At 44.4% G+C, this 12,924-nt stretch overlaps 1 protein-coding gene across 1 annotated transcript in view; it reads right to left on the reverse strand.

Moving 5' to 3' along the window:
* The window catches only part of zbtb47b (zinc finger and BTB domain containing 47b), a 32,400-nt gene that overhangs the window by 11,427 nt on the left and 8,049 nt on the right, over positions 1-12,924 (reverse strand). The window contains exon 2 of the mRNA XM_085362911.1: positions 923-2,305. Coding sequence (XP_085219037.1) covers positions 923-2,305 — 1,383 coding nt within the window. The remainder of the gene's footprint in view (positions 1-922; positions 2,306-12,924) is intronic.

Genomic DNA, 12,924 nt, shown 5'->3' on the forward strand with positions numbered 1-12,924 from the left:
GCGAGGGGCTGCTCGAGCCGGAAGCAGGAGCAGCAGCAGCAGCAGAGCTGCGCGAGGGGCTGCTCGAGCTGGGAGTGGCGGCGGGGGGAGTAGCAGTGATGGAGGAGTCGCGCGATGGGCTGCTCCGGCGGGGAGCTCCGGCGGTGACGGAGGGGCCGCGCAAGGAGCTGGAGGTCCCCGTGCCAAGGGAGCCTGCTCAAGTGGAACGGGCGAGCGAGGCGTGCGCCACGCTTGAGATCGCCGTGCTCGCCAGACCGGCCTCACCACCACCACCACCAGAGGCCAGTACACGCCACACCTCTGCCCAGCCACCTGTGAGCTGGGGCTCACTACTGTGCCGGCCACGCCGGGTGCACCTGCCACGCGTCCGACCTCCGAACCAGCTTGGCCTGCGCCGCTGGATTCGCGGGCGGCCACCTGAACTCGCACCTCCCCGTCGCTTGGCCGGGGCCTGGGGGCGCCAGCTGTCCGGGCTGATTCCCTCTCCCGGTGGGGGAGTAGGTTCGACCGGATGGCTCCCCGGCCTCAATCGGGCGATGGGGGTATGTAGTGGGGCGTGGTCTGCGGTGCCGTGCAGGGAGGGCGGACGCACCTGCATGGCATCCTTAATCACGCCCGCCTAGTTAAAAACACGGGGACTCAGGGGTTTGGGTGTGTTGTGGTGTGACGTGAATTAAATAAAGATGGCTCTGAACGTTGCTCCGTGGTCCCGCCGTGCCTTATTCACGCCACATTCATCCTATTGACTTATCTTTTCAATTAACTTTAATGTATTTGAGCTAGACCTAGCATAATAATGGGGGCTTGTCCGGGATCGGACATCTGGACTGCCCAAAACAATTCTCATAGATCTATATTATGTTAGCTGAAAGACATAGTCCCCAAGCATATAAGTTATACAATGATTATGGTTTAATCGTACCTGGATGCTTTTCTCACAGTCAGTCTGTTGATGCAGCAGCAGCTCGCTCTCTAGCAGGAAGCGTTTTCCACAGTTATTGCAGATTTGCATGCGGTTGTGAGTGACGTTCATGTGTTTTTCTAGATACCAGCGATTGTTGAAGATGCGAGGACACTTTTTACATGGGTAATGTTGCTTCTCCTCCAGCCTCACTTTTTGGCCCAGGCCCTCCAGGTCCAACGCCCTCTTCCCACCCTGCCGCTGGTTGGCCAGCGTGGCCTCTGCAAGCGTCTGCCGCAGAGAGGCAGTGGTACCAGCCATAGCCAAGGCTCTGGTGCCCCGACGAGGTCGATCCATCATAGCTGGCTGCTCCAAGCCTGGAATGTTGAGGGTGTTTTCCTCTTCTTCTTCATCCTCCTCCTCATCTTCCTCTTCACTACTTTGCCCCAATATGTCACCCCTCTTCAAATCTTCCACATCCTCTTCTCCATCTGTATCATCGTTCTCCACTTCATTATCCTCATCGCCCTCTGAATCTTGCTGGTTGTTACGGCAGCGGCCAAACATGGTGGAAGTCTCTGTAGAAGTGGCCGATTTGCCCTCTGATCCCTTTGAGACGTTAAGAGTCTGGTTATTAAGGTTGACTTCGACGATGATCTGATCTCTGTTGAAGGAGGCGTGGCCATCTGCTGTCTTTGACTCCTCTCCATTTCCTTCCACTTTACACAAACTAGCCACACCTGTGCTGGCCCCGCTTCCCGAGCCTTCTTCCTTCTGGTAGTACTGCTTTGCCTGAGAAGCCGTCTTGCCTGTCTCTTCTACTCTGACAGAAAAAGGGCTGTTTCCTTCTCTCGTGTACACCCTGCCGAGCTCTGACTCCTGTTTGATCTCACGGTACATCTGGCTAGGGGGCATCGCTACAGAAGCCGGCTCACTGCTGGCATGCCCTTCTTGATTGGCCATATCTGTGCAGGTGGTTCTCAGCGAGTGGCTGCTGATAAGGTCGTGACAGGAGGCTGCGATGTCGCTCATCTGAAGCAGGGTAGCGGCGTTGAGCACGTCGCGAACAGTGCGGCTGCTCACCAGCAGTTTGGAGGTGTAAATGAAGTTGAGGATTTGCTGAAGGCCCTGAGAGGTCAGGGCATCCAGCGACAGGTCCACCCGCCGCAGCTGTTTGCTTTGGGCAAAAAGCGAGTGGAAGAAAGGGCTGTAAGCTGCCAGCACACCCTTGTGGGCCGGAAAGGTGCTGTGCTGACGCACAAGAACAATGTCAACGTCACACAGGTCAGGCTGGAAGAGGCGCTGCTCATTCAGCCTGTCCATCAAACAGGTAAAGTGCAGAGCCACATCCTCCACTAGAGAGAACTCAGCAGAGGGGAAGTCTGTTGTTTTCTCCACTATGAGCTGTAAGAGAAAGTGAAAGGAAGAAGTGAGACAGAAAAATGTGTCATAATCATTCAAAAGCCAATAAATATTATAGTAAAGAAGCTCTTTAAACTTCACCATCAAAACTACCACGACAGTGTCCCCTTCAGTTACTGTTCTGGAGCTTTTCATCATAATACATTACCTTAATCTGAGTGAGTCTGCTCAGTTAACATACAATTGTGGATTTAAGCCAAGAAGGACAAGTCCTTTAAGTGCCCAGGTTTCCTTATGCAAATATGCTGAGTTGTGTTCACTAAGGTAACTTTAGAAAGGCTGCTGGATTGCTCAGTGGTGTGGAGAAACCCCGTGAGGCCTCTGTAACTTAGGCTGGCTCAATAGGGATTTGTGTTTTCATAAAACCTCCTTTGAAAGACGGTTTCTCCTTTTAGAGGATCAATACGAGCATCTCCTCACCCGCAGAACTCAAAGTCAATCATTAATGGGATCGTTTAAAACTCAAGGTTGAGACAGTTTTTGAAATGTAGCTATAGGTCACTTCATCAGTTCATTGGGTGTATTTTCTTATTGAGTTGTAAAAACATATACAAACACAGAGGGCAAATGATCTGAGCAGATAAATGCTCTTGTATTTGGTACTGGTAGATGTTTTAAATGTAGATAAACCATAATAAATGGACGTTTTTGGCCAAATGATCTCTCTCAAAATAAGAAGAAATGTAACAAGAGCTACAATTATGCTGAAATAAACTTTTATGTTTTTACTGTGACGTATGGCACAAATTCACCCGCCGCATCTAAGAAGCAAGACACAAGTCAGTGAAAAATCAAAAGGTGTAACACTCAGCGCTCTGTGCAAGGTCCTCAACTTCCCAAGGTGGGTTTGTTTTAGCACAGGAAGGGCAGGGTTTCGATCCAGACGGGATGTGAGTGGGGACAGAACAGCAAACACCGCGCACACACTCTAACACACACGGATATGTGATGTGCATCCATGCAAAGACAGCAGAAATGCGCGCGCACACACAGCCGAACACAACAAACACAAACAGAGTGTCTGGCCTCTTCTGCAAGGACTGACTGCTCTGTGCATTGGTATTCAATGCCATTTCCCCCCTATTAGCCGGCTCTCTCAGCACACCCACTCACAACACTGTCCCAGAGGAATGACGAATTATGCACACGACAAAACACGTCCGGAGAAATAATTAGGGAAACCATGCTGAATAAATACTAACTAACCCTCCAAACAATTAATGGAAATTATAATTCAGGGCACCTTTTGAAGGTAGAATAGGATAAGTATTGATACAAGCCTTGTTTTGGTTAACACACTGCCAGAGACGATACAGCAGCAAGCCCCAATTACACTTCTACACCTCTCATTTTTGAGTATTTTCAGCTGCATGTGCAGAGCGAAACATGTAACAAAGAAAAGAAGGAAATACATTTTATTCATAATGCATTTCATTGTCAGACAATAACAACTATGGTATTTAAGTAACAGACAGACTTTTAATGGGCATGAATCACACTTCATGTCTCCTACAATGTTTGTGCGTCTCCTTTATTGTAAAAGTACTTTGTTTTCCTTGCTTCACGACATATTTTATTCCTAAGATCATTGAAAATGACTTTTCATTGTGCAGCCTGAAAAATGGATTTGCATTGGGGCCTAACCTTGAAAATCTGCTCTGTTTGAAGAATTCAATTATGGAGTGTTAGATTTATTCATAGTTTTGAGCTGCTAAATTGGACTCTGAGCTAGAGGAGAGGAGATCGGGTTATCTCTCTCCATGCAAGGCTACAGACATCGCCCAAGGGCAAAACGCAGCAGCCTTAATCAGATCAAGTATAAGTTGCAGACTGGAAGTTATGTTCCTATGGTGATAACGATCGGCTTCTTCTTCTGGGATTCAAACAGGACAATGTGGTCAAAGATTAAATTCTAGAAGAGGAGCACCAATACATTCAAATACATCCACGACTGAAAATAAAAGAACCAACAGCATCTTTTAATTTAAAGATTGCGTTTATTCTCTATAACTATATTTTGAATTATAAGGCAGAACATACCGTTTTCCACATTGACTCACAAAAAGTGAGCGTACGACCGCTTAGGTTTGTTACCTAGGATGTGAACTTGCTTTAAAATGTTGAATGAGATATTATGGACTAATGTGTGGATTTTATTTATACTTACACTCATCTGGCTAAAAATGTGGCCGTCAGTATAGCAGAAGACCAAGCTACTCTTTTAAGGTCTGTGGTCCATCTTTAAGTAGCCTCCAAATGTACATTTAAGGTTTGATTGTACTGCCAGTGCAATAAAAAACACACAATGCAACATGATCAGGCATGGATTGACCTCCCCAGAGCTCTGATCTCAACATTATTGAAGCAGTGTAGGATCATTTTGACAGGAATCAGGAGAAAAGGCAGCCAACAGAAGAAGAAGAGCTTAGAAAGCTGTCAGTAAAAATCTGAGTTCATTCCTGGAACTCCTTAAAGAAATGACAACAAAGATTCCCTAACAGAGTTCAGGCTGTGTTGAAGAATAAAGGCGGTCTGACCAAATGTTGATTCACCATCTCTGTTTTCTTTAAGCACTGAGCCGCTCTACGTTTACAACACCTCCTTAACTTCCTATCATACTTCTATTAGTAATAAAAGGAAACCTTAACAGCAGTAATTATGGCAGCAGGTCAGCCCAGGTGGGAGGTAACAAAGCACCATGGAGATTTGTTTCACCGCTTTCATAACCGTTAATCCCAAAACAAAACACTAGAAAGTCAAAAAGAGATCCTAGCCAACTCAAGGAGTTGGTATAATTTACCTAGCTAGCTACTAGTGATAAAGTCTTTCATCTGTAGTAACTGGTTGTGCATAACTTCATCATTCTGCAGGTGGATGTCTACATGTTTTATTAAAAGTTCCTAGATGACAGAGAGGTTTAAATCAGCGAACAAATCCATTATTTTCATCTTGACAGATGCTTTTAAATTATTTAATCTATCTGCCAATAGCTGTAGTTACGACACGGCTGCCGTGGATGTCACACCGTGTGTCAAAGACAAAGTTATCTGTCACATTTCAACACACTGTATCCAAACAAATTCACTGAGTGCTTTGAATTGAAAGACTCATCTGACTCCCCTGATCCCTGTCTGCCATTAGCTCCCTCGCTCACCCCCCTTTTCTCTCCGTCTCACTCCTTTCCTTGGAAATGTCAGCGAGAGAGCTTGTTTGCTGTCATTAGAGAGAGAGCCACCTTTAACCAGCCTCTCAGTCAGATGTCTCCCAATACATTATTCATATGTGGCCTGACCTGCGAAAAACCCACCGCCAGGGGGATTTACTGACGCGCCCAACACGAGGCGTCATTTAAACCGGCTTCAATCAAAGCTCTGCGCACCCTTTACACGCAGCTTATTTCATCTTCTGCCAAACACAACAATCTGAGAGGATCCTTTTGCACTGTAGAGGTCTTTGCACAGGGGTGGACTTTTCATGTTCCCCGGGGGCCACATGAGAAACTGGCACTGTTGTGGAGGGCCGCATCAATAAGCTTATAAAGATAGTATTAATAATGAGTTTAGCTCATTGATGCACACCTCCACAACATTCCTAGTTTCTCATGTGGCCCCTTGGAAAAATTATTATCCCACCCATGGCTTAGCAGGTCTGTCTTTTGCAAGGTTGCTCTCAGGGCTGATGCATTTTAGCCCCATAGAAGCAATAAAGCATGTTTTTTGTTGTTGGCATAGGTTAATAAGGTAACACTCCATCCACTGAAGACTTACTTGGGATATTTAACTCAACCACAGCTGTACTGTTATTGTACACCTATTATTTCACAGTACTTCCCATTTAAAGATTACACTAATTGACCTGATGGAGGATTTAGAATGACTGTAAATGTCAAAATCTGAAAGGCAACAGATTATACAAATCCACAGCCAGCTACTGTTTAATGGTCATAATGGGATGCTGTATTAAAGAAAACATAATTCACCCAAGTATGTGTGCATGTGTCAAACTGCCAGTAGCAATGCTTTAATAGAAACTGGTGGTTTTAAACGTCTTTATTATTAATTTTATTTTGATAAAGAGGTGATGGAATAGGAACTGGGTCACGTTGGACCAAAAGGTGCCTGCATCTTTCATGAGAGCATTGTTTTAAAAACCAATTATTGTTGTCAAATTAGTGTTGCTTTAATTATTTATCTTCATACAGAAGTCAAACTCTAAGGTGCAAGTCAAGCCCACAGTTAATATGTCAGTCAAAGTGATTAAAAAAAATCAGAAGTGTTGAATCCTCACCCGGCTCAGCCACGTCAGAGCCAATGGTCTGCTCTTGGCAGCGCCTCGGCAGCTGGACCTGAGCCAGACAGAGCTGAGCGTGAGGATGAAACCCTTCTTTCTAATCTGACTTTCTCTGGTGAGAATGCTCCTTCTCTCCCACACCTTTTCACGGATAGTCTGGGTGGATTTACTGCTCTATAAAGTCTCGATCACTGCGCGGTCTGACTACAGGCTGCGACTGCTCCGTGACCTCTGCAGAGCTGCCATTTTAAAGGTTCCCCAGTCCGATTCAGGCAACGCAGATGATGTTTATCTGTTAAAAACGATCGCGAGGCCACTAGCAGGGGGAGCGCATGCATGTCTTAATCCGTATCCACAGTAAAACTCAGTGTTGTTCACCCCTTTTAACATTTTTGGTTGTGTTAAAACAAAGCAGAGACGTGTGCTTTCCTCCAGAAATCTACATAATTCAGTCAGTGTTTTGCACACACACCTTGAATTACGAGGAGAGAGGCAAACAACATCTACCCTGGCTGTCTTGTTTGCTTGCTGACCGGTGAGCCATTAGCAGGGGCCAATGTCAGAGCATAGCACCGAGTCACGGATGCATCAATAGTGCGAGGGAGGGCAGGTTGTATTCAGGCAGGAGGGAGTCCCAGGGGGAAAACACTGCAGGGGGTTAAAGCTTTCTCTCAGTCTGCCCACAGACTGCTTCGACTGAACTCAGTGTCCTCTTACATCAGCTTCTTCATCGTTTCAAAAGGGACTAGTCTGGCTAGAGCAAAAATGACCACTACTGTGTATCTGTTATTGTACTATCTTACTGAATACCTGTTTCACCAGTTAAATCACAACCATGTCTGAGCGCTGTGGCTCACATTAGTAATAAGCATGTAAAGCTAGCTTTGCAAAATTACATACAATTCAATACATGTAGTCTCTGGACTCTTTATTAGGTACACCTTACTGGTACTGGTTTGGGCCGATCAATCACCAATTTTAGTGAAACCCTTGCAAATTCTAGTTTCCCGTTCTCAGCTGACAGGAGTGCTCCAGTGTGCTGCAGCTTCAAGGTTGTGTGTTCAGAGATGCTCTTCTGTGTACCTTGTTTGTAACAAGCGGTTATTTGAGTTACTGTTGCCTCCCTATCAGCTCGAAGGAGTCTCCTCTGACCTCTGTCTCAACAAGGCGTTTTCTCCAAGAGAGCCGCCGCTCCCAGAATGTTTCCTAATTTTTGGAATTTTTCTGTCCAAACTTCTTAGTTTAAAGCTCATGTTGTCCATGTCTGCATGCCTAAATATGCTGGGCTGCTGCCATGTGATTGGCTGATTAGATATTAGCAGTTAGCTGTGCCTCACTGGATATTTTGTCTTTTTTAGGCAATTCTCTGCAAACAATAGAGATGGCCGTGTGGGAAAATCCCAGCCAATTAGCAGTTTCTGAAATACTCAGACCAACAACAGCTGTGTCACATTCAGAGTCACTTTAATCACCTTTCCTCCTGATTCTCATGCTCAGTTTGAACGTCAGCAGGTCGTCCTGACCATGTCTGCACGCCTAAAGACACAAGGATGCTGCCATGTCCCTGGCAGATTAGATATTTGTGTTTACAAGGAGCTGAAGTGGCTGGTGACTGTATTAGCAAAGGATATTATTGAGCATTTATTTTCAATGGGAATATTACTGTTGCCTTAGACAATCTATTTGTAGATGGTCATTACTTTTTGTCAGTGTTTCAGACACGAATTGGAAGAAAAGAGATCAACAGAAAATTGATCAACAGCAAAGAAATAATAACTGACTGTTTGAGAATTTTCACAGCATAAAAAAGGGAAAAACTTGATGTTCCAGCATTTTAAATGTGATGATACTACATCATCTCATGTGCAGCTGGATGCTGGATCGCAATTTTTTGTGCAATTTGTCTCTTTTTAAGAACCATAATTGACACAATACATGATTACTTGCGGTTTTTGTCCCAGTACAACATTAAAATCATATTCATATTAAAATGCTAAATAACTTTAATCTGCAGACTTGGAGAAAGTGCCAGAGGACGTTTTTCCAGTCCGACTCACACACAAAATAGAGAGCTCCAGGTTGCGGCACAGACCTTCTTTGTAGAAATAAAATCCAAAATCAAAGTTAACTGCACTCTCACTTTGTCTCACTCTGCAGTAACGCCTCGACAAAGCTATCTGGCATCTCTTTGACACTGTATTGCATGATTCATGTACTTCAAATAACAGTGACTGAGACAAACAGATCAAGTGTGAGCCGGGCCACAAACAACTGTTGAACAACAGAAATTACTGCTACAAAAACACAAGCGTCCATACGCAAAATGTGATCCTGGCCACCTGAATACATCAGTTTTGGATTTTATCTTGACCTAAAAGAACAAAAAACAAACAAATCAAAAAAACAATGTGAAATGTGATTGTGTTTTTGACATTTTAACGTGGCCCTAATTCAAATAACAGAGATATAATTCATCAGATCACAAAGCTGCTGCCAATGACAATGATTTAGAGTGTTTCTGCTAATCTCAGCAGGATTTCACTACAAATCTCACAAAAAGCTCATTGAAGGGATCTACAAATAAGTGCATGCTAAACTCTCCATATGCACGGTGAAGTCTCTCCATTTGTACATGAGCATCAGGGATGCAGGAGATCTGCCAGCCATCCGCGTGCATGACGACAGCAATCCCATGAGCTCATTCCCGGCTCCTTTGTCGCCCACTAGGACGATAGACGGCTGTGGGGTCTGACATGCCACTTCCACCCGCAGAGCACATCAACCTGCACTAAAAAGCACACTCAGCAGCCCTCTTCACAGCCAGGCTTCCTGCTGAGGGGTCCGGCGCACGACTCGACGTGACTGACACCCAGAGGAAGGAGAGTGGGCACAGTGTCAGGGCAGATCTCACTCACTGGCACGGAGATGGCAGGAGAGCAGTGCCCACCCCCTACACTCTTATCCCTGAGTCATCGTCAGTTGGGAGCATAGCATGACAGGCCTGATTATAAAGTCCCCACAGACGGATCACCCACTTTTTAGCAGCAAGTTCAGTCTCCCAGTAACGTCAGACGCTTGTATGTGGCGGGAAAATAATCAGCTCACGAGTAAACAAAACCAAACAGAACGGGACAAGGGCATGTCATTTCTGGCAGAGTCCAATCAGACAGCCATTAAAAAGTCATCAGGGTAATGACTGACACTGTGTCCTCTGTGTGCTCACCAGACCGGTCCCTGCTGCTGACGCCAAACAACAGGTTTAGTCCCAGAGATGCTGATCAGGAGAGGTGAATTCTGACTCTCTGGGCGAATATCCTGGCAGGGCTTAATCCTCTGGTGAAATCTGCTCGTGATACGTGGAAAGTACGGACAGAAAGTTGCCGCAAAACTGTCAGCTTGTGGATAGATTATTGAATAGGTCTACCAACACAAACTGTATAAAAAAGATGGAAGTAGCCACTGTATCACCCATTCATTTATGAGTTCCTGTTTCTGCACAAGCGTGGCGTCGATAAAACCGAGAGAAACCGCTCGCTCGTACAGTTGCTTTTTATTTATAAGTTGCCCCACCCTATAGCAAACCCTGCTTTATTGTCTTATGACTGCCACCAAGAACCACGATTTAACAAAAAAAATATCGCATTGTAATCAATAAGACTTAAAACAAGCAAGTGAGCCAATTTACTGGGAGACTTTTTAATGTGGATGTGTACCAACTTAGGTGAGAGTAATTTTCCCAGAGATTTCAATACAACGCTTATGTTTGTAATCAGATTTTTACAATCAAGTTAGCGCCTTTAACTCTATCAATCAGGAAACTCTGTGAAGTTACACATTTTGCTGTTACTCTGAAGCAGAAGGCAGAAGACTTTAGCAGTCCAATAGTTCGACATGACCACAATGATTTCACATCTTTTGTGAAGTTATCCTTTGCTAGAAGGCATTCAAAGCTGGAGAATCTGGCGCCAATTTGTTCATGTTTGCACTACACTGGTAGCTCACTGGTGCTGCCACTACCTGATTTTGAGTGTACCTGCATCTGCGCCTTCTGCTTCCAGCCAACAAGGAAATCCTAGTTGGCTGGAAGCTTTCCTGGAAGCTTTACTTGTTAGCAAGGATAATAAGCTCTGCCAATCAGGAAGCTCTGATTGGCAGAGCTTATTAACTCAAAAGTTTGAGATACCCAACTTGAAACTTCGAGTTATTGATTGCGCTTTCCTTATTTTGTCTCAGTGGCAGAAAACAAGCTTCAACAGAGAATGCCCCCTACTGACCACGAGAAAGAATTCAGGTTTACGGCATTTTAGTATTAGCTTTTTTTTCAGACCCCAAGGCGCAGTCCACCGTTAGGCCCCCTAAGACCTGAAGTTGTGGACCTTATCTGAAGCCAAAAACTTTAAAGCTGTGTCTTTTTGTTAATAAATACACTTCAAACAACAACAAAGGGGCACAGAACAACTACTGATGCAAAATAACCATATGGGAAGCCAAATGATTAAAATGATCACCCAACAAAATAGCTGCAAACCACCAATGAATCACAAAGACGCACAAAAATGAATGTTATTCTCTGGTGTACGGCTCTTTGAGAGTGGTTTGGACCTTTTACATGTCTGTGCCGTGGGCCTGCTGTCTTGCAATTCATCCTTGTGTCGAGTAGAAGATATCACATCTGTCTGCAGTCTGCACTCCCTCCTCTGCTCTCTAAATCCAATCAGCACAGCGACCTGCCGCTGACCTTGAGACAGAAGAATATACAGTAGCGGATGCATGAGCACATCCAACCATGAGCCCGCAACTCTGCATGCATTCCTTCATTGTAAACATGCATTTGCTCCTACCTCAGTAAACAGGAAGTAAAGAAATTTGGCATAGGTGACGACACTGCAGAAATAAAGGTGAGGCTCGACTATAACCGGACTCCCGCTATCCCTTCATCAGACGTGTTGCTCTTGCACAAATGAGCCAGACTGATAATAGCACAAGTGACAAGGTCTGGCGTTTAACAAGCCCTGTGGTGATCGTTACAGTACTATGATAAAAAATGCAAATAAAAATCAGTGTTCAATGACTAAAGGGGAAGCCACAGCAGCGGGTAGCTCATTGCTAAGGTCACACATACGGCACGGTCACATGCACAGCCACATTAAAGTGGAGTTTAATACTCTCCAGGCAGGCGCTGTTTATCGGATAATAATGGTATTAAGGCTGACAGTTACACCTTGTGATAGTAGACTAAGGGATTATGTATATAATGCAGAAAACTAGTTGTGAGTGTAGGCAGATTGGGAAAAAGTCTAAATCAGCCATCATAAACAATCAAACAGCTGTGTGGTCAGAAATATCAGAATATTAAAAACTACTCTCGGTACACAATATATAAAACAAAAACAAAAAATAATCTTTAGACAACATACTAATTAAGATGCAATGCAAACTTTTTTTTAAAGCTTTTTATGATACCTGCGCATGGAAACTACAGAAAATGTCAAATCTAAGGAAAGACTGGTAGTGTTAGTAATCCACCTATAAGCTATTTTCCAACCACATTTAAAGAACAATAGAAGATGATGGTGTTAAATTGCGATTTTACAAACTCAAAGCCAAAAACGATTCCAACCATTCCACCAAACTGCAGGGCAATCCTTAAAAAATACAAATATAATTGTCCTCCAATGAAAACTCTGACAGTTAATGGTAACACTACAACTATGAACCACAGGCTGCTTATGAAACCTGGTTATGGAAGGGCCTTAAGAGAACTTACTGGAAACTAAAAATAGCTACAACTTTTCTAACTTAAGTAAAGCTTTCAAAAGAAGAAGAACAAACCACTATGACTTTGTCTCCAAAACACTAAGATACCAAGCTGGGCACTGAGATATCAGTGGAAGTTAAAATGGGGCCCAGCCATACTTTTGTGCAACACAAGACGGTGCGCAAAGTCAACGTAGCATCGAGCTGGCCCCAAGTCCAACATGACAGGAAGATAAAAACATCAGCATTAACTCGTAGAAAAGAAAGCAAGAGAAAGCATTGGAGTAGCGCTCCACTGCTGAAGACAACTCTTGGAGATTTAAGGAATGAAGGGTGAGCATGATGTTTAACTTGCAAAGTTTCTTCTGGTAGGACCAAAGCTCCAAATGTAGCAACAGCTTACAAAGACATCCAAATGTGTAAGATTACTCACAGTGCAGGGTGTCCACCAGAAGAAATGTTAAGCCCAGAGGCTTCAACATAGAAGATGAGGGCCATAATGTCGGAATTTATCAATGGAGAGCTACTGACTCACTGTGCAGCTAAAACAGAAT

Source organism: Diplotaxodon limnothrissa, linkage group LG9 (genome assembly GCF_057381915.1).
Source record: "Diplotaxodon limnothrissa isolate DT_005_m linkage group LG9, D_limnothrissa_male_GT1.1, whole genome shotgun sequence".
Classification (NCBI taxonomy): domain Eukaryota; kingdom Metazoa; phylum Chordata; class Actinopteri; order Cichliformes; family Cichlidae; genus Diplotaxodon; species Diplotaxodon limnothrissa.